Genomic DNA, 21,507 nt, shown 5'->3' with positions numbered 1-21,507 from the left:
CGCCTGCCTGGGGTACATCTCTAGCCCTGGAGAGGAGCCCGCACCCCACCGACTCCTCTGAACGCAATCAGGGTTTGCTGGCCAGCCACCATATTGCATGTGGCCGCTCAGCAATCTATTTTGTTTAAAAAAAACAAATTCTCAAAGCAGGAATTTTTGTGTTTTTTTTGTTTTGGGGGTAAAACATTAAAAATGACCCTGACGCCCTAGGAGCTCAATTCAGTATGTGATCTAATGTACTTATGCCAACTGCCTCTAGTCTGTCATGCTGTCGGTTTAACTATACAGCTGACAGACCGGGTACATCTGTAAAGGAGTACCTTGTCAGCCATACTCTGAATAAGGGCCTACGGTTGTAATGTTTCTGCCTTTAAGATGATGGCTTTTGCTTTTGCTAATGTTGCCCTCAATTCTCTTGCATCTGATATTTGTTGGGTCCCTCTAGGCTGCTGAATATGGTTGGTTTGTTCGGCAGAGCTGCTGTGGTGTGGCAGGAGGTGTTTGACAACAAAGTACAGGTAAGAACTGGAAAAAAATGGAGCTTCTGACTGTCCCACTGTTTTCGTTTCCGCGAAGTATGCATTTCAAACCAAAATCTCTCACTCATCCTACTGCCTGGTCTGCCTGTGCTTTGTTGTTTGTTATTATAATGTCTCTTCCTACTCCCCTTTCTGTCTCTTAACCCCTTTGAATTTTCCAACTATGCCTGACCCCTTTCATGTGAAGTCGCCTTCTCATTCGCTGGTTCCTTTCCCACCCTTCTGTCTCATTCCTTTCATCTTTCCATCTCACACTTTGCCTCCCTCTGCCTGGTGCTTTTACTCTCTTTCACGTCATTCCACCCAGATTGGCTGGTGCCTCACTTGTCATCTACATTCAACAGAGACTTTCCCCTTGTGCTGGACAATTCTCTTATTGTGTTGCATTCCAAGCTACATATTGCACACTTATTCTTGCTTGTAGAGATTTTCTTTTTTTACAATTCAATAGTGCATTTTTTTCGCAACTAAAGGTTGAACAGGTTATTCACAGCACTTTTATGTTTTCCTCTGATAGCTTTGTTATACAAATGAACAGTATCACCTAGGCCCTAGTTCCTCCCACCCAAAGTCATCACTGGGCTCCATTTGAAGTACAACCTCTGCGACTTCCATCCTTCCCTTAATCCACCAACCTTGATAATATTTAACGGATATAGTTATATAACCTTTTGCGTAACCTTGGAACACTTTGCTCACCTCCTAGTCCTTCCTGCTGCCATTCTGTACAGGTATGTTCATCATTATAACAAGTCAGATTACTATTGCCTATTGTAACAGTGCAGTTGTTTACAGTGGGCTTTGTTGATTCCAGGTAATACATATCTTTATTTCTTCCATGCTGTTAAAGACAGTTTTGCTTGGATAACGGGTGAGTTTTTTTGTTACTTTCCAAAAAACAACTATTATTATGGCTTCCTCCCCAAAATGTAAGTTAAATGCTACTCTAACTCCATCTCTAACATATTTCCCCTAGACTGGTAAGGACCTCTACCAGGTCTAAACTACTCTGTATCCCCAATTGGGAAAACAAACACTGTGTGGGAAATGTGTGCTAAGGAGAGATGGTAACTGCTTAACCTTCAAAGGGCATGTGTGCCTACCTGGAGATTCATCCTTGTCACCATGTGTTAACCTGTTGCATCAAGCAATGGTGGTTAAGAGTACAACTTGCTCAATCTCTTTGAGGAGTTCTCTTCATAGTTCAGCCAACGTGGCGCCTCTAACCATATCTGTGTCTCCTCATTTACCACCGTTCTTACCTGGAGACCAGACCACTCATCTCCTAAGGGTCCTATCTTTCACTGGAAAGCAAAATTATCCATCATCCAGCTGCTGCAGAGATCATATACATTCAACCATGCACTAAGTATGTTGCCATTTTTTTAATCCTACCTGTTGATTGTCTTTCTGTCCACAAAGTGTTTTGTTCGGCCATAAGTCCTCAGTGTTCGGGTTTTGAATGACTTTGACTTTTAAAAGAGAATAAAAAAAACTCAAACCTGAAACGAGGCCAACGTAGCATTTTGCGTTTCTTTGGGCAAGATGGTTGACTTTCCATTGTAGACCTAACAGGAAAATGTTATTGCTTATTTAATATCTGCTGTGAAGTAATGACGAAAAATGAACAATATGGATGATCCTGCGCATCTTAAGAGGGTTCCAAAATCAGATGATCCAATCTGAGTCAATTATATCTCTGTGTATTTCTTTTACATTGTTAATATGATGTGAAACTTCAGGCTACACATATTTAAAGTTGCAATTCAAGGTTAAACAGAAGGAGTGTCATTCGTGGCACGAGCCACGAAGGTCTAAAGTTGCAGCCTCCACTTGTGAGGTGAGCTGTACTACAATGTGACTCATTAATCCGTGGACAAAATCTACCTATTTATTTTAAATGAATCTCATTCTATTTCACTTTGTTTTCTACCTTAAATTTACAACTTACACTGTCTTGATAAAGCTCCATAGTTTATTGGCCGGTACAAAACATGTCATCTGCAGCTTTCACATCAACAGATATGTAAGAGAACGATACCAGTACTATAATTGACTGTGAATAGGATCATTGAATCCTGGAGTGCTTCCACAGTGCACAAGATCAGCCTTGTTGTTTATTGTATAAAAACCAGGAATTAGGCTCAGACTTCGAGGACTGCAGCCCAGCATCCAATCACTTACTCGCTTTTGACCAGTAAGATTTATGGGTGTGCAAATGCTACTAATTAAATCCAAGAACCCTCATTTGTAGGCAAATATGAAGAGAAAAAAGATGCAATCACTCCTATCTTCTTATCTTGAGTGTAATGTAGTCTGCCTGTTGACTTCTGGTACTGCTGTTTCATTGCACACTTCTCTCATTCCCAAATGCCTCGGTCCTAATTTTCAGATGTACCCACTATTCTGTCCTGTTTTTTTCAGATGAGCAATGACACTGTGGTGCATGTGTGGAAAGGATCAGAAGACAAGAAGTATCTGGAGGAGCTGGCAGCTGTAACCAAGGCTGGATATCGAGCTCTCTTGTCTTCTCCTTGGTACCTTAATCGCATCTATTTCGGGCAGGACTGGCGGGACGTCTACCAGGTGGAGCTCCTGCAATTTAATGGTACGCTTGTGGCTAAGCTTGAAAAAGGTTGGCGATAAAATGGTTGAAGGGGAGTGCACAGTCCACAGTATGAAGGGCAAAATGCAGAAATTGGTTGAGCTACACAATGGTATCTATTACACTCACGGTCTTAGCTGTGCTAGCAGAGACTTTAGGAGCTAAGGTAATCTCCTATGCAGATGATACCAAGTTCCTCTTCTCCTGGGTGAAGGAAAAGAGCTCGCTGGGGAAGTCATAAAAAATTCCCTTTCTGTGTTCCATTGGTTGTCTATCATCCAATTAAAATGTAATCCAGATAAAACAGAGATAGTGTTTTTGGCCCAATATCACCAGATTTATGGAGGACCTTCTGGCTGAAGGAAGCCGTCCTCCCTGACCCCCAACATGGCACTGTAAAGAACTTGGGAATCAAGTTTGATAGTGCCCTTTCTTTCAACCACAGATCCAGGCTTTGACTGGCTCCTGTTTTGAGCTGTTAGGGACCCTGAAAAAGATCCTTACCCTGTCAGACAACACAAAGAGAACGGTGATCCAAGCATCAGTAACCTCCAGGTTGGACTATGGAACGCATTGTACCTATGTCTCTTATAGTACTTCTTGGCAGACTTCAGTTGATGCAGAATTAAGCAGACTGTGTCCTCCTCAATCTTACCCCGAGAACACACATGTTCCTGCATTTGAAAGCTGTTCACTGCTTCCCATTAAAAAATTGATACTTTTTAAATCCCTTGTCCACAAAGCTATGCACACTTCAGGAGCTGGCTACTTGAGAGAGCGGATTCATGATTACGGACCATCCAGAAACCTGTGTTCCTTCTCCGAGTGAATGACTTGAGTTCCCAAAATTCGTTGGCCCAGAACTGGCAGCAGTTCTTTTCTTATCTCAGGCCAGTTACATGGAATAAACTCCCTCTGGTGCTACAAACTACAAAAAACTAAAAGCATGGCTCTTCCCGCAAGCATAATGGCACATTCCTTGTGGTTGTAGGCTTCCTGATTTAGCGCTGGGACTCTCTTTTTAGTGGCTGTGCGCTATATAAATCTTGATAACATAACACTCAGTAGGTTAGGGAAACAACAGAGTTATAAGTAGTGAAGGCAGTCTTAGGTGAGAGCTACTGGCATCTTTAGTACATTCTGGAAAATAGCAGTGTATGGTGACACCAAAATCATCAGGTCTTAAGATGATTGTGCTCCACATATAGCCGATATGCAAGTACATTTTAAGAAATCCAGTCTACGGTTGAGTCATGTTGAGAAAGCAAGGAAGGAGCTCCCATATCGCACTGAATGCATTTAATTCATCATTACAGTGTGTTCATATTGGGTATTATGCTGTAGTTCCAAAAGCCATTTATGTTCCTCCGGTAGCGTATGTGGGCGCCCGTGTCTGAGTTTATGGAGTTTGACTGCATCCCAGAATGATTACCTATCAACAGATCTAGGACAATAGACCTGAAATCTCCTAGCTGTTATGTAAAAGCTCAAGTAAGTAAGTGAGGGAGTGAGTGAGTATGTGTGTGTGTGTGTGTGTGTGTGTGTGTGTGTATATATATATATATATATATATATATATATATATATATACATATATACATATACATATATGTGTGTGTGTGTATATATATGTATATGTATATATTTCATTTTAGTGGCTCAGCTCATCTGTTGTCCCACACTTTCATCCAAAGAAAGCGTATTACCATACTGGCTAAATATAGTGTAGGTCACAGTAACTTGCAATCACATCTCTAACAATCTGCATGTGGAGGCACGTGTCTGTCATTTCGGGGGAGTACAGCACCAGTCATGCAGGACTTTAAAATGATAAAAATTGAAGTTTGGTCTCTTGATGTATTTTGTTGTGCACTAGTAAGAGAATTGACCATTCTTTCATAGTTCAGTCTTTTTTTTTTTTAATGCCATCTGCCAGTGCAGTCTGAAAGTACCTTCTATGGACTTTGAATAGAGCTGAGATGGGAATGTTCTGTATATGTCTGACACTACTCCCAGAGCCTAGGATATTGTACAGTAGGTGATGGAGACAGTGAAACTGGATCCAAGTCTAAAGTGCTCATCAGATAATGTCTAAGCTAATAATAGCGCTGATGCTAGGAACCCTGTATGCTATGTGTTTGTAAGTCCGTAAAGATCGGATTAACCCTTTCTGGGCTCCTGTTGGTCGTCGCGAGCACTACCTCGCTCTTGCTGCGAACGGCCGATTCGGACCAGCCCACTCAGCGGCACCGCCGCACTGCGGACGGCCGCGGTTAAAGTGTTAAAGAGTCTGGATTATCTGCCCTGCCCTTTCTGGCCAGCTGAAGATTAAACCGTTAATACAAATGTAAACAAATATGTAAATCCGTATTTGTAAAGCGCGAACTACTTGCCCTTATGGGTCTCAAGGCGCTGGGGGCCATTGTGGAAATTAAGTGAGCTATTGCCCAGACTCACATGGTGCTGAGCTGAGCTGCCGCCGGAGCCGGAAATCGAACCGTGAGCCCTGTGCTCTGAAGTCAGCTGCCCTGGCCGTTGCACCACACCTCTCCACAAATACGACCATTGCATTGAATGGGGGCAGTCTTTTGTAGCCTTAGGTATATGTGTACTTGCCTGTCAGATTTTAAGATGCTCTTATTGAAATTATAATTGAATTGTTTGTTGAACTTGTGTTTTATGTCTGTATATGAGTAGAGTATCGGACTGACTTAGAAGAAAGATCACTTCTTCAATTCTTGATTGGAAACGAGATCTGTGATTGAATTGCTAAGTCATCACCATCAAAATACTTTATTCTGTTGCCATAACCATCGATGTGTACAATAAAACATCAAATGTAAACATATTAAAAATCTGTTAATATAAATATTCAATTCAAATAACTTTATTTCGATTTCTCGAAGGAAATCATAAAAGTATACAGATTAAAACATAACAACATTAAACCATAATACATTTCCAAGAAAGAAAAGAAAAAGACATCATAATATATTATTACCCAATTCTGGTTTACACAGTACAAATCAATAACGGTTATAACAGTTATCAAAAATAGACATAAATTTCAGTTGAAAATCATCAATTACACTGTTAAAAAAGTTTAAAACTCAAAAGTAAGAGAATACAAAAGTCAATATGAGAAAAAAAAAAAAAAAAAAAAAAAACAGCATCAATATTACACAGACCTTTCTAAAGATCTCCTAAACTTAATCTTTCTTGTTAATTATGCGTCAGGTTTAACATTCATGGATCTATTGTTACAAAAAAAGGAGGAATTTGTCCCATAATATTAATAGCGCTTTCCGCATTTATCACGATTATACAGCAAATCCAATCTATTGAAAGCGGAAGGGCCCCTACCATATCATGCATAGGCGGTTCTGTTCATCAGATAGTTGTACCTTTCCTTTGGTTTTAAAGGCGAAATGTATTGTGCACGAGGGTAAAAGTCATATAAGTCCCAGGTGGATATAAGACCATCTCCTTCTTGGGGTTGCCAAGTTTTTAAGTATGGGACAACATATCTGTTCCTAAATTTTACTAAGACTAGGTCACCAGGAATGTCTTTTGGTAAGGAACCCAGCCAGCCCACCCTTCTAGCACTCAATATTCGTCCATCAAGATCGGGTGGAAGGGGTCTATTTTTTGCTAGCCAATACGTAACCTTGTTAAGTAAATCTTGGTGACTTTCGGATTTACCATATGGGAGTGCTGGTACTCCCGCCAGGACAGACACGAATGGGGCAGCCTCTGGGGGTAGATGAATATGGGGAACTTTTTTAATCTCTATTCTAGCAAGATTCTGCTGCGTTAAAGTGACCCTTGGAACTTTTGGGACTATTATATCAGAGTCTAGTGGCAGGATTTTGGTTGTTATAGATGGCTTGGTCTCTTTGGAGGCAACTAATGGCTGAGAGCAATCTGATATTATAATAGTTTTGGTGGGTGGGAAAATATCCTTCAGCCTTTCTTCTATTCCCGTCAGCCTTTCCCCTAGTGTGTTAATTTTTTCCAACAAGGGTGATAGGAGGGATTTGACCAATAGTTCGATTTGAGAAAGTAAAGGCTGCTTTAAAGGGGGTACTGTGTAGTCAGGCTTTACTGCTGTTTCTATGGTCAGAGGGGAATTATTAGAAAACAAAGAGAGGCTTAGGACTCCATCGTGCTTCCTTTTAACACAAGAGATTTGTGAGAGTGCTGTGCTTTGAGTATTAGCTTTATTGGGTAAAAGGGGGGATTCCTGCGGACAGTCATTGATGGGTAATGTACAGCCACTGATTATGGTACAGGATGGAGCGCTTATTTGTTCATTTAAAGGTTCCACAGGGACGTATCTAGATTTACACAGGCTATTTAATTCCTCCCACAAAGCGAGACATTGCGTGGTATCAGCTGTTTGTGAAAATACTTGTGAGTTGGGTGTGGGAGGAGTATTAAGTATAAACAGGGGAGAATCATTGTGTGCAGTTTCATCAGGAGTAAGCACTGTTGACCTGTTAAAATGAGAATCTAATGTCCCTTTGCAGAATCCCCTCTGTGGGGTAGCTTTGTTGGTGATCTCTTGCAAAGTCATGGTCAGATTTAATTATGGCTTAGCACTATAGGGATTATGGCGTAGTAACAGAGTCAGAGTGTTGTACATAAAACTTCAAGTCTGTTGGTATAGTCAATAGGTAGATATTGAATTAATGAAAGTATACCACTATCTACCTCCTCTTTAGTGAGCTCCAATGGGGGGTGGCCCGTCCCGGCCTCCTCTGGCCTCTGAGGGCCACAGAGGGCCCGCCCTTTGCCCGGGCTTAGCCCGCGCGCGGTCCTGCGACGCGGGGGCTCGCGCTGGCCTTATGCGCACCTCCGGGGGCGGGTCTGGAAACAGGATGCGCGCCTTCCTGGGCGCAGGGGGTGCAGGGAATTGTAGTTCCCGATCTACCGCTTCGCCGCGGTGATCGGGAAACGTCAGGCAGCAAGGTCCGGTGTCAAAATGGGAGCAGCGCTCGGGCTGCAACAGTCAGCAATCCCCCAGGTGACCCCTCTGGTCAGGTTAATATAAATATATAATGAACAGTTTTAAAAGTTCGATTCTGATCTCGTTATTCATCACATAGGGCACCACGGAGAATAGTCCCAAAATAGCACAGAACAAAAAAAAATGCTGCATCCAATCCTCTGAAAATCTAAAAACAGATTGAACAGCTGCTTAAAAATGCATCATGGCAAATCCAAGTAAAGTGCAAAATTCATAAAATGTAAACATATCTAGAGATAAAGAGAGTCCAAACTAGGTGGACAATATGACACAACACAGTGCGAAAATTGATAGTGTAAATATCTACAAAGTTTGTTACAACCTAATTTTATACATTTAAAAAGATCTTCATAACCAGTGCAAAGTAATTGTTCAAATGAACCGACGGAGTAAAAAAGACAATGTAACCACAATACGACATATTTGGGACTGGCTGTTATCAGCAGGTATGGCTAAGAGATTCAAGATAAGGTAGGGTGGCATGATAATTTATATACCAGTAATTGATAATATAGCTAGGTTAAAAATGTTGCTCATTTAAACCAAACGTTTAATAGGAAGTGACTGAATGAGAATAGAATTGGGCCAAAAGTAGGAGTTTTCATAGCTTTATCAGATCCCTAAGGGACTCCCTATACTCTAGTAGCTCAGGGGGTGACTAAATGCATATCTAATATGTTTAGGGTTACAGTTTTGCCCCATACAAAATATCTTTTATACCTAAATGAAGGCAAAGTGGGATAAGAGGGGTGTTGGTCAGGACCGAGATAAGTGATCTTTATAAAGTTATTCTCTGCCAAGGCCAGCTTCTGGATATCCGTATAACCCCAAACTGCCTCTCCAAAAAGTGCTGCACTTGGGCAAGATATGCCGCAAGTGTTGGTGAAATTAAGCCGGAGTCTGTCCTCTTATGCAGTTGGAGTATGGCATTAGCTCTATGGACTATCGGAAGGAAACTTTAGATCATTTGGGATTCCCATTTAAATTTGTCACAGTTTGACTCCCAAATAATCAAAGCGAAAGACCCTTTCAAGGGGTTCACTATCGACCTTTACAGTTCTGCTTCTAGCTGAGCCTTTATCAAAAACCATATACTTTGTTTTTGTCACATTTAGTTCTAGACCCCTTGCCGTGCAGAATTCCAGAAACTTATCTATCAGGTTTTGAAGACTCCTAGGGATTTTGGAGATTAGAAGCAAATCCTCTGCAAAAAAGAATATGGGGATTTGTATCCCTTTTTAAAATGGGAGAAGACGGTCACCCAGGCCCTCGTCACCAGCCGCCTGGACTACGGCAGCTCCCTCTACGCCGGAACCACCGCCAAACTCCAGAAGAGACTCCAGCGGATCCAGAACGCCTCAGCACGACTCATCCTGGACATCCCCCGTCGCAGCCACATCTCCGGACACCTGAGAGACCTGCACTGGCTCCCGGTCAACAAGAGAATCACCTTCCGTCTCCTCACCCACGCACACAAAGCCCTACACAACCAAGGCCCAGGATACCTCAACAGCCGCCTCAACTTCTACGCTCCCAAACGCCAGCTCCGATCGACCGGCCACGCCCTCGCCGCCATCCCCCGCATCCGAAGAGCCACCACAGGGGGACGGTCCTTCACCTACCTCGCCGCCAAGACATGGAACTCCCTCCCGACCCACCTCCGCCTGACCCAGGACCACCTCGCCTTCAGGAAGCAACTCAAGACCTGGCTGTTCGAGCAGTAGCGGACCCCCCTCCCCTAGCGCCTTGAGACCCTCTGGGTGAGTAGTGCGCTATATAAATGCTTTGATTGATTGATACTTGCATGCCATTAGTGCCTCCACCACATAATTGGTATACAGGGTGAATAGGGTTGAGGCACCCGAGACTAACCTCGCAAAGAATGGGAATGCGAGTAGTCAGTTTGCCACTCTAACCCAGCGGGCCGGAGCTTAGTTAATTTCATGTAATCTAGCAATGAGTTTACTCAGGCTACCGGGGGGATACCCATTTCTGCGAGCACTCTCCATAGATTCTTACGACAGACAAGATCAAATGCAACTTACCATTCTATGAGGGTAACAGATAATCTTAGGTTTGCTCTCATATAATGGAAATGTGCACTGCTCAGCATCCAAAGGACTTGGTAAGAGGTACTTGTTTTAGCTCGCAAGCCTGCTTGGAGTGGAGACAGGACCTGTTCATTATCTGCCCAGTTTTGCAGTTTATCAAGGATCTGTCGTGAAAAAACTTTCCGCAAGTTGTCTATTAGGCTTATGGGCCTATAGTTGTATGGACTGCAGGCATCGCCCTCTTAAAAACTGGAATTATTTCCACTCCCCTCCCGGTGTCTGAGATTTCTGCCCAGCAGCAATTGCAGCTGATAAGAGATTAACATAGCTAGCCCATATCCTTGGTTTAGATTTATACATGTCACCCGGTATTTCATCTGGTCCGGGAGCATTTGCGTACTTGAGTCTGTAAATAGTAGAGAGAATATCCTCTGGACAAATGAACAATGCCTCAGCTGTCTTCCTTTGAGCTAGATTTAGTACATCTTCAATTGGGCCTCATGGTCTCATGCAGGGAGGACGGATTTTAGGTGTTTTAAGGGCATACAATACAGAGAAGTAGTCTACCCACTTCTCAGACTGGATATGATTTTACTGTCTATGATCCTGTGTGAGAGTATGTTCCAGAAGGATCTGCTGTTGTTTATTTTGCGGTATTTTGTACCGTTGTTTATTTTGCAGCAGATCCTGCCAGTTCTTGCCTCCCTGTCCCGCTTGGCTTCAGCAAGTGCCACTTTATACTTAGATCGTGCTTCAATAATGTCTGCGCCCTTTAACTGCCTATTTTAGCATCGCTTTAGTCAATGTGCACTCTGGATTGAACCATTGGGATCCCTCACGCAAGTTACTTGCATGAGGCCGTTTTCTATTTATTTTTTTAACAGAAAATGCACTGCAGTCTATTAAAAAGGTGCTTATGGACGTCTAAGATTTTTACTGCAAGGCAGGAGTTTCCTCTTAATTGGACAGGAAAAACAAAAACTTTGATAGATCTCTGCGTTCAACCTGTGATTTGACATTACCCGAGACCAGGAGACTCTTCCATAATTATTGGCTAAAATAGGCTCCGGGACCACAGTATGGCAAATGGCGGAGGCTCTTTTAAGGGCGTCCCCAGTTAAAGATGTAACCAGCGGGCTCTTATAGCTATCTGTGTACAAGTTGCGACCTTCATATCTTTGAGCAATGGCCATAGCCTTACATCTAGTAAAACATAATCAATAATATTTGAGTAAGAACCCCTTTTAAACTTGAATGATCCTAACTGGTTAGAGCGAGTTCGCCCGTTGCATGCTCAGAGACCCTTAAAAATCACTATAGATCTAATATGAAGAGCAACATTGATAAAGTGGCGTTGGGGTTTACCAGATAGAAAAAGGTATATACAATTTCTCATCTTCTTGCTCAATTAACACACTGATAGATGGAGGGGGCTGAAAAGTTACATAAATTCTGACTACTAATATTTTTGCCTGCTGCTGGTAAATGTCAATGTATTTATCTAGCATGCTCAGGGCAGGTGATTTCATTGTAAACTGGTACTGATCTAGCATGAACTTTAAATAGTGCCATAGTCAATGCAGAGGGAACTTTAAGCAGAAGCCCCATTAGATCAGGAGAATCTACTTCCAGTAGTGTGTGTGAGCATGATTTTTATTTTATTTTTTACTAAAACCTACCCACCCCTATCTTCCAGCCAGGATTTCCTTGGGGGCTTCGCCTCCACACTATATGGGACAAACCCGTTTACAAATACTTTTTCTGCTGCCCACGTTTCTTGGAATAAATCAACATTCTGCTTCCCTATAAAGAGGAACATTCAGAATCAGTCAGTTTGGAAACAATCCCAGCTAAATTCCAAGAAATCATGGAAAGATCATCCTGTTGATCGAGTGCAAGATGGGATTCATGATCTTTAACCAGTAGCGCGTTAGATTCCATAGTAACGCAAGTGGAATTGAGAGCCTCTTTTTGTCATTTGTGCCTCCTGATTTCCAGGCTCATTATTACCATTGGTGAACAGTCAGTCATTATCTAGCAGGCCTGAGAGGGGAGCAAAACAAGTACAAGTGGGTAGCCCGGTTGGAAGGGACAATGAACCCGGGAGACTACCTGAAGATTAGATTAACTTGCCGCCAGGGGGAGGTTAGGACGATAGAAAAAACCTAGTGGAAAAGCATGGATTTGGTTACCATTCTGCAATACAAGGTTCAACCGCAGTAGGAGAGATCTCACCCGGCCTGGGTCTTTAAAGTTGATCACATTGCAGTCTCTTTGTGTGGTTTAAGGGAAAGGGCCTAACCAGTCCACTCCATGGGCCAATATGATGTTATCCACTAGTTCTGTTGACCAATTTGGGTTCTTCATGCACCAGTGGGCTTCCTTGAACCTTAAGCTGTCCCTGTCTTCTGAAGCGCCATCATCCAGCAGGGGGGACATCCTCTGGGACGATGACATATGGTGTACAGTCAGGGTGGAGATGTAAATGTCTAGGTCGGCCCCCATATGAAGAATCTTCCGTCCAGGGGCAGCAGTCAAAATCAGCATTCAGGAATTCGGCATGCCTCCTTGTATCAACTGCGCTAGCTTCTCAACGGAAACAACATTGAGGAGGTCAAACTCTATGTATACGTAGGAGTGAAAATAAATGCAAATGGCTCCTTTGTTTCTCAGAAGAAGTCGATTAGGGCGAAAGCGCAGGCCCTTAATTATGGCTTCTCATCACTGGCCAGCTCTATTCAAGGCCACGATCAAAAGCCCCTGGGATCAGTTATGAAAGCCAAACTGTTGCCAACCCTTGGATACAGAATGGAGATTATGCTGTTCAATGATGCTCTTTTGTTAAAAAAATAACTGATAAGAGCCTATAAACAAATGTTTAGGCTCCCCAAGTTGGCTTCTCCTGTGCAAATCCAACTCGAATTTCTGCTTATAAAACAGACAGGCCGCTAGGCCGGTGGTGTTTTTAAAGCTCTGTTGTAACCTGCGAGCAGCAGCTGAAAGCACTCTGGCTAATCTATTCTGGATCAAAATTTACTTGCAAAGGGGCAACGTTGGTCACAAGAAATTTTTAGAAAACTGTATTACGACACTTTATCTGGGTGACCTTTGGAATTTTAATATCTCTTGGCAAACCTTTAAGAAACTAGTAAATAAATCTACTAAACTGCCAAGTTGGGTGGCAGACAAAGAAACCCTGTCAAAACGTCGCCACGGGTGGCTGGTGTTGAAATAATATTCCACTCTAAGAGAATCAGCCCTGCTAGCCGCACCTTACCACCGGAAGATCAAACAATAATTTCTGGCCCTAAGATTCGGAGAAATACTCACGCTAGACCTCATGCCAAAATGGAGGCTGTCCGGTCGAAGTAAAGACCGGTCCTGCCGTCTATGCCATCGGGGGACTGAATCTTTGCTTCACATTGTCTGTGTTTGTCCTGCTCTGATGGTTCAACGAAGATTTCTATTATGGCGGGAGTTCCTTGAACGGGGAATTGGGTCATGCAGGAATGCACTGGTGGAGTCCATGGACCTGAACAACACCATGCTGAACATTAGACTGACTCAGTTATTGATCTGTTTTAAGAAAATGATCAGCTAATAGGATATGCAATGTGTAATCTGGAGGGAGTCCCTGAACGTAATTCTAAAATGTAATAACTCAGAAACCTTTTATGTTAACTTAACATGCACAGAAACTGTGAAGGACGGGTTGCTAGGGATTGAAACTAGCAGCTCCCTATCCTGTTAGGCTCAGATAATTACTTTATCTATTTCTGTATTTTTAATTATGTATATTCTTGCATAATTGCTTTTTAACAGTGGGTCTCATAGTTCATCTGGCACTGTATTCATACTTGCCCCAGTCCCGCTTAAATGCACCTTTATTACATATATTAATTAACTTAAGGGACTTTTTAGTTATCTGTGTGGAAAGCTTGCTTTTTTAGACTTCCGGATTACGATCAGCCCCTGTTTAGTCACTTTTATCTAACGTAGCTTAGTGTTTGGTATCCCAACGAAAATCCCTAGAAAGGAAAGTTGAAGAAAGCAAAGTGCATGTAGCGCGATAATTGGTGGCTATACTAGTTGTATCTCAAATTCCCTTGTTATCTATTTTTTATGTATTTTTAAACTGTTAGTTTATTAGTCAATTAAAAGCACAAACAAAATAAAAAAAATTTTTAAACAGCGCTAGTCATACTTATATTGCCAGTGGGAACTCGTGAGGAAGGGGAGTTAAGGTGTTGGGTGAGGGGCTATGGGGTTGGATGAGGGGGCTGGCTTAAGCTCAAGCTCTAACCTTGATGGAAGTGGCAGATTGTTTTTTGAGAAAGAGGGGTGTTGGGCCAGGAACCGAGGTTGGCAGCTCAGAATACTGCTTAAGGGCAGGAAGGTTGATATTACATAGTTTAACATCAACAGATGCCAGGCAATTGTAAATAGGTTCCAGTTTGCTCGCCACAGCTTCAATAAGGCTATTGCATAGGTCCCTGACTGACTCCAATAGTGAATCCTTAAGCGTAGCATCCAAAATTCCCCTCCCTCCCTCAATAGACCTTACAACACATTGCTTCTTAGACCTGGTGGGTCCTTTCTCACTTTGCAACTGGATTCAGGTTAGCTTAGCTGATGGGGATGAAACCACGAAACCGTTCCCAGAATGCTTGTTTCCGGGCCAGGGAGGATCTGGCCTGGCAGTTCGGGCTGGACTGTTCTCATGAGCAGAAGGGTAAAGACTGATTTGCATATGGTTGGGTCAAACTCGGGTGGCGAAGTGAGCAGAAGAACGATGATGGATTCAACCCAGATCTGTGACTTGGGGTGAGTGTCTGAAAAGTTTCAGTGCTCCGTCCATCATCTTATTGTGTTTGATTCATTTAAAGTGGAAACAAGTATGTTTTTATAGCGACTAGTATGGTCTGTCATCATGACCAGTTTAGTTCGTGCTGATGCAATCAGGCGCAATCTGATGTAAGGAGAATTGTTTTGATCCTGAGTGGTGTAGAGAATAGAACAACTTGATACGACCAGTGTTGAAGCTCAAGGTCTGTGTGTGATAATGAGACTCAAATCCACTGTACAAATGAGACTGATCAGTATGTAAAAAGATAGGGATGGGAGTCAAAGGATTAAGCTGTATACATTATGAGACATTATCGTCTTTCTGCTGCATACCTTTGATCATTGGTTCTTTGATTTAAATCTATTCAGGTCTATGCATCTCTTCTGAGCATTTATCCGAGGTTTTATTGATCCGATATTATGTAACTTAGGGAAGCAATCACCCTCTGACATGCAAATACACTTTCTGTGTTTCAGACTAATGGGTAATTTCTCTGTATGTGTCTGGGCTGAGGACAGCTTTTTCCCTGAATTGCATGCAGACACTTCTCCTTTTCCGGTTCACTATGCTTCTCTGTATATTTGTTGTTTTCTATGTACCTTCTTTGTTCGAGTTCTTTGCTGTAGACTTTGTGATCTCTCTGATTCTGAATCTGGCTGCTTTAACCTGTGTGCCCTGTCTGCCTTCAGGCACATAATCCGGTTCATTTATTCTGTACCCCAGGAACTGCAGAGCAGAATGAGCTGGTGGTAGGCGGTGAGGCCTGTATGTGGGGAGAGTATGTCGATGCCACCAACCTTGAGCCAAGACTCTGGTAAGCTACCCCCTTAAGACTGCTCCTTGATGAATGGTAAGCTGTTCTTCGCTTTTTTTCAGGCTTTATTTTGAGTCCAAGAGATTGGACCAAATAATTGCGTAACTATAAGGGAAGTGAGTTATCTCTCAAGCTAGAATTTACTTGCTTGATTGATCTGTGTATTTAAATTATTTTGCAATTTAGCCAACTATATATGCAATCGGGACGGAATATACATGTAGAAGTTAAGTGAGAATGTAGCAGCCCTTCTGTTCGCATTCCCAACGTAATCGATATGTTGCTCTGTATTAGGAGGCAATACTCGCTTGGTGCTTCAAATGAGGCACACATTCCCACCACTCTAGTGTAGGTTGGAGAACAACCGGTCTTAAAGGTGGTGATAAAACAGATGTATCCAATGTTAAATAGGCTGTCACATAAGTATTAATTATTTAGTAGTTTTAAATTGCACAAACTTTTTGCCTGTGGCCCACTTTAAGTGCCACGCAGTACTGTGTTTGGCACCATACTTGGGGTGCGCTGGCATGTGAATTTTAATAAGTTGTAAGTATTCAATAGATAAACATCCGATGGGTAACAGATTATGCAGCTGCTGTTTTGATGTCCTGTGCCGTAGTGGGGTTTGTCATGGGGAGGGGGGGTAGTAAGGTGGTAGGTTGATACAAACTGTCAGCTGCACATAGCAGTAATCTGACGTTCCTCCTGGGCAGTCTGTGAAGTGAGGCCTTTTCCATTATTGTCTGTTTACCTGCTTGCAATATAGTGGTGTTCCACCATGAAACTTTTCAAGGGTGGTAGGGGGCTTGAGGCTTTTGCTCCTCTGCTTTGATCTAGCTTAGACCTCTATATTTTATCAACCGAATTGATCAGTAACTTTTTTAAGAGTTAAACAAATTTCAGGAGCATGTCACTCAAGATCAGCTCTATTTCAATAAATGTATTCTCATTCTTCATGATAACAAAACACGAAAAGGACAACAGCAAACCTAATTTTGAACCTAGAGAATTATTTAATATCTCAAGGTCAACATGTTCATCATTGCAAATATTGATATGAATTATATAACAAAAGGTTACCCCAATTGGAGCATGCAGATAGAAAAGATATAGATAAAAAGAGGGTGCAATTCAAAAAGAAAAGGAAATTCACAGAAAAATTATTGTGACATAAAATATTCGTAATAATTGGTTCGAGGCATGTGGGCTGCTAAATTCATATCTTAGCATTAGATCGCCGCCTAGTGTTGGGTCCGGATGATCGCACATTGTTGTCCTGGAAGAGTCTTCGAAGTATCCTGAGATAGGTGGCTCCTCCCCTGGACTACAGTGCGCATGGGCATCGGCTCCATCCCCAGATTGTTTTTTTCCGCCATTGGGTTCGGATGTGGTCTCGACGTCTTTCTGTCGAAACCGAGAAAAACTAACTTTTAGCGGCCAAAAGGCCTCGCTTTTTTGCGTCGGTATTGTCTGCGCACGGTCTCGAGTCTTCCGTCTCTTGGAGCCGGAATAAGCGGAGTCTTGTTTCGCTTTTCGAACTTTGAGGCCTTCTCATCGCGACACGACTGCAAAACTTTTCGAACATGGAGCGGAGCCCGTTTAAGTACTGCCCGCTTTGTGGGTCCAAGTACCCACACATCGATCTACACCCCGTCTGTAACAAATGCCTTTCGCCTGACCATGACGACGGCAAGTGCAAGGCCTGTGCACAGTTCCGCTCTAAGAAGACTCTCAAGCTTCGGCGCGCGGTGCGCATGGAAGCTAGACAAGCGGCCCCGGATCCGGAAAACATCTTCGGAGACCAAGAAGAAGAGGACCAGGGTCATCATCTTCAAATCTTCCCCACCCGAGACGGAGGTCGAGGCGGATCCGGGAGACGACGACGGAGTCGTGGGTCAAGGCCTTGAATACGTCGACGAGGTAGGAGACGACGATGAGATTTATGGGGCCGCGGCAGATAGCTCGGGGGACGAGCTCTGCCCCGAAGGTTACGAGGATACCGACCGGGTCACGGGATCACCTGTTGGCCTTACCCAAGACCCGTTGCCGCAAGCCACAGCCCCGCCTTCGGGCCCGGCCACGGACTTACTTGCTGAGCAGACTGTTTCGAAACCGAAACCGAAACAATCGGGATCGACAACATCTAAAATGGCCGACCCGAAAACGAAACCGAAACTTAAGGACTCGAGTGTCCCTAAGATGGCTGCCGTACCGGCGAAAACGACTGTGCCCGCTACTCCATCGACTCCGTCGACCTCCGGTCCGCAGAAGTCGAAGAAGTCCGTCGATTCCGCTGCTGCAAAATCGAAATCGACGCCAGAGGAGGGGTCCTCTAAAAAAGATGGTCGGCACGGGTCAACAGCTGCGCCGCCGTCCAAGCACGCCAAAGCCGGCTCCACGGAGGCTACACAGGCGCACGGATCGAAGACTAGCACGTCTGCGCCCCGGTCCCAGGATTCGGGGTCGGTGACAGCGGGATCCGCGTCCAAAGCGCACAAGGCCCACATAGACGTCGGATCCGAGGGAAAGGTCAAGACATCCTCGTCGGCGCCAAAACACACTGTGAGTGAGACGTCCCCCATCGCCGAATCACTACAGAGAATCAGGGAGATGGCCTCTGCTCCGTCGGCTCCGAAATCATCGCCGCAGCCGCAAAAGGACAATCCAGCAAAGCCTTCTGGAAAACTTCTCTTCATTTTGCCGCCGAAGGAGGCGCCGAAAGCCTTTTCCACCAAATCGGCACCAAAGAAGGCGATTTCTTCAACGGCTGGTCCACTTCCACGTCGGGTACTCGAATCAGAGGATGATTCAGAGCATTTCATCGACGCTGATACAGGCAAACTGACCCTCTATAAGAGAAAAATCACTTCGGAGTCAGTGGACCCATATGTCATCCCACTGAAGAAGAAGAGGGTGCCCCTTGACGCTTCAGGCCTCATGGAACCAATCCAGCCTCCTCCGAGACGGAGCCCTACTCCCTCACCAGAACACTCTGCGGGTGAGGGGTATGATGAGGACGAGCAATACAATTTCCCTATCAATGAACCAGATGCACAACCGGATTCATATGATGACACTGGTGACCAGGGCACCCAAAGTGTGGGGCATGACCCGCAGCTTTTTAATGCACGTGCATCCCCAACTGAGGATTCAGCAGGTTTTCATGCACTACTTGAGAGGGCGGCAGCCAATCATGATGTGGACATGCATGCTGACCCGGTTGAGGAAGACTTCCTTTTCGACACATTTTCAGTCTCTGAAAGGACGGTAAAGACACTGCCTATGCTTAAAGGAGTCCTCAAGCATGCTGGGGACATATTTAAGGAGCCTACAAGAGCAAGAGTGGTCAATCCACGTATTGAAAAAAAGTACAGACCTGCACCTGCAGACCCCGCGTACATTCGGGGCCAGTTGCCACTGGACTCTCTTGTGGTCGCCAATGCCAGGAAACGTGCCAACTCCCAGACGACGGGTGAAGCTCCTCCCCCGGATAAGGAGTCCAAAGTGCTAGAGGCAGGGGGCAAAAGAGTAGCTGCACAGGCATCAAACTTTTGGCGCATTGCCAATACACAGGCACTCTTAGCGCGTTACGATAGGGCGCACTACGACACCCTAGAACAGATTATACAACACCTGCCTCCACAGTTCCAAGAAGGCACCAAACTGCTTATTGAGGAAGGGAAGCTAATCTCAAACGCAGCCATCAAGTGTGCACTTGACGCAGCAGACACAGCTGCTAGAGCTATCAACACTAGCGTTATGCTGAGACGACAGGCGTGGCTCCGCATCTCAGGGTTTAAACCGGATATTCAGACAACCATTCTTAATCAGCCAGTCAATCCTGATAGTCTGTTTGGTCCAGATGTTGACACCACCCTAGAGAAAATAAAAAAAGACACAGAAACTGCTAAGTCCATGGGGGCCCTACAGTCACAACAGTTTCGTGGCAGCAATTTTCGTCGCTCAGGTGCACGTGGAGTCACCAGAGGACAAATGGGTCAACAATCTCAGTTCTCAAGAGGTGGAGCACAATCCTCGTTCACAAAACAGAACAAGGGAGGTTACAGAAATAACAGCAACAGAGGTCGCGGCAGAGGAAACAACAGCTCCCGCTCCTCTACCCCAAGGAAACAGTGACTCTCTGTCACTGCCCCCCGACCACTTAACACCTGTCGGGGGGAGACTGCAGCAGTTCCTGCCCGTCTGGAGAAACATCACCACAGACAGGTGGGTGCGACAACTAGTCCAGTATGGTTATTGCCTAGAGTTGAAATCCACTCCACCCAACATCCCGCCAAGGCAAAGGCCTATGTCCGCAGAGCACTTGCTCTTATTGCAGCAGGAAGTAGTGGTGATGCTGCAAAAAGGAGCAATCGAGCTCGTGCCGGTGGGAGAGGAAGGCACAGGGGTGTATTCCCTGTACTTCCTTATTCCAAAGAAGGACGGATCTCTCAGACCCATTCTAGATCTACGTCCCCTCAACCTGTACATACTATCGGAACATTTCCACATGCTTACACTGCAACAGATTCTTCCCTTGCTAAAACAAGGGGACTTCTTGGCAACCTTAGATCTCAAGGATGCTTATTTCCACATTCCACTACACCCGTCCCACAGGAAATACCTCAGGTTCACTATTCAAGGCAAGCATTACCAGTTCAAGGTCCTACCCTTCGGAGTCACCACAGCCCCAAGGGTGTTTACCAAGTGTCTGGCAACAGTAGCAGCGCACCTCAGGAGGCAGAACATCCATGTCTACCCCTACCTAGACGACTGGCTTGTGCAAGCCAAGTCGGAACAACAGTGCGCCGCAGACATGTCGACTACAATTCACCTTCTTCACAATCTGGGTTTCTCGCTGAACTACCCAAAGTCGCATCTACAACCAGCACATGTCCGGCAGTTCCTAGGTGCGACAATCAACACCCTGACGGCCATGGCTCAGCCAAACCAAGTCAGGATAGACAGCATGCAGTCTCTGATCCAAAAGTTCAGACCACAACACTCGCTTCCAGCGAGAGTGTTCATGCAGTTGATAGGCATGATGGCCTCCTGCATCTTCATAGTCCCTCACGCACGGTTACATATGCGTCCGCTCCAGGAGTGCTTAGCGAATCAGTGGACACAGGCTCAGGGGCAATTGACAGACCTAGTGTTGGTTACCAGTCGGGCATACGACTCTCTGCATTGGTGGACTCCACACAACCTTTGCAAGGGCCGACTGTTCCAAGAGCCTGTGCCGCAGATTATCCTGACAACGGACGCATCTCTCCAGGGATGGGGAGCTCATCTGCTCACTTACACAGTGCAGGGACTATGGACGACGCAGCAACAGAAGATGCACATCAACTATCTGGAACTGATGGCAATCTTCATGGCGATCAAGTCCTTCATTGTACATCTGTGCAACAAGGTAGTGTTAGTCCGGACGGACAACATGACTGCGATGTACTACATTCAAAAGCAGGGAGGCACCCACTCGCCACAGCTGTCTCATCTGGCTCAGAGCATGTGGAAGTGGGCCATTCAGAGGAACATTTTCCTCATGGCAGAACACCTCCCAGGGAAGGACAACTAAATGGCGGATCTGCTCAGCAGGTACAGCCATCAAATGCACGAGTGG

At 44.5% G+C, this 21,507-nt stretch overlaps 1 protein-coding gene across 1 annotated transcript in view; it reads left to right on the top strand.

Moving 5' to 3' along the window:
• HEXA (hexosaminidase subunit alpha) overlaps positions 1-21,507 on the top strand; it is an 87,991-nt gene that overhangs the window by 56,202 nt on the left and 10,282 nt on the right. The window contains exons 10-12 of the mRNA XM_078685028.1: positions 446-518; positions 2,964-3,147; positions 15,794-15,884. Coding sequence (XP_078541154.1) covers positions 446-518; positions 2,964-3,147; positions 15,794-15,884 — 348 coding nt within the window. The remainder of the gene's footprint in view (positions 1-445; positions 519-2,963; positions 3,148-15,793; positions 15,885-21,507) is intronic.

This window comes from Lissotriton helveticus, chromosome 3_2 (assembly GCF_964261635.1).
Source record: "Lissotriton helveticus chromosome 3_2, aLisHel1.1, whole genome shotgun sequence".
Taxonomy (NCBI): Eukaryota; Metazoa; Chordata; class Amphibia; order Caudata; family Salamandridae; genus Lissotriton; species Lissotriton helveticus.
The sequence above is the reverse complement of the archived record's forward strand: the minus strand, read 5'-3'. Positions and strand labels throughout refer to the sequence as shown.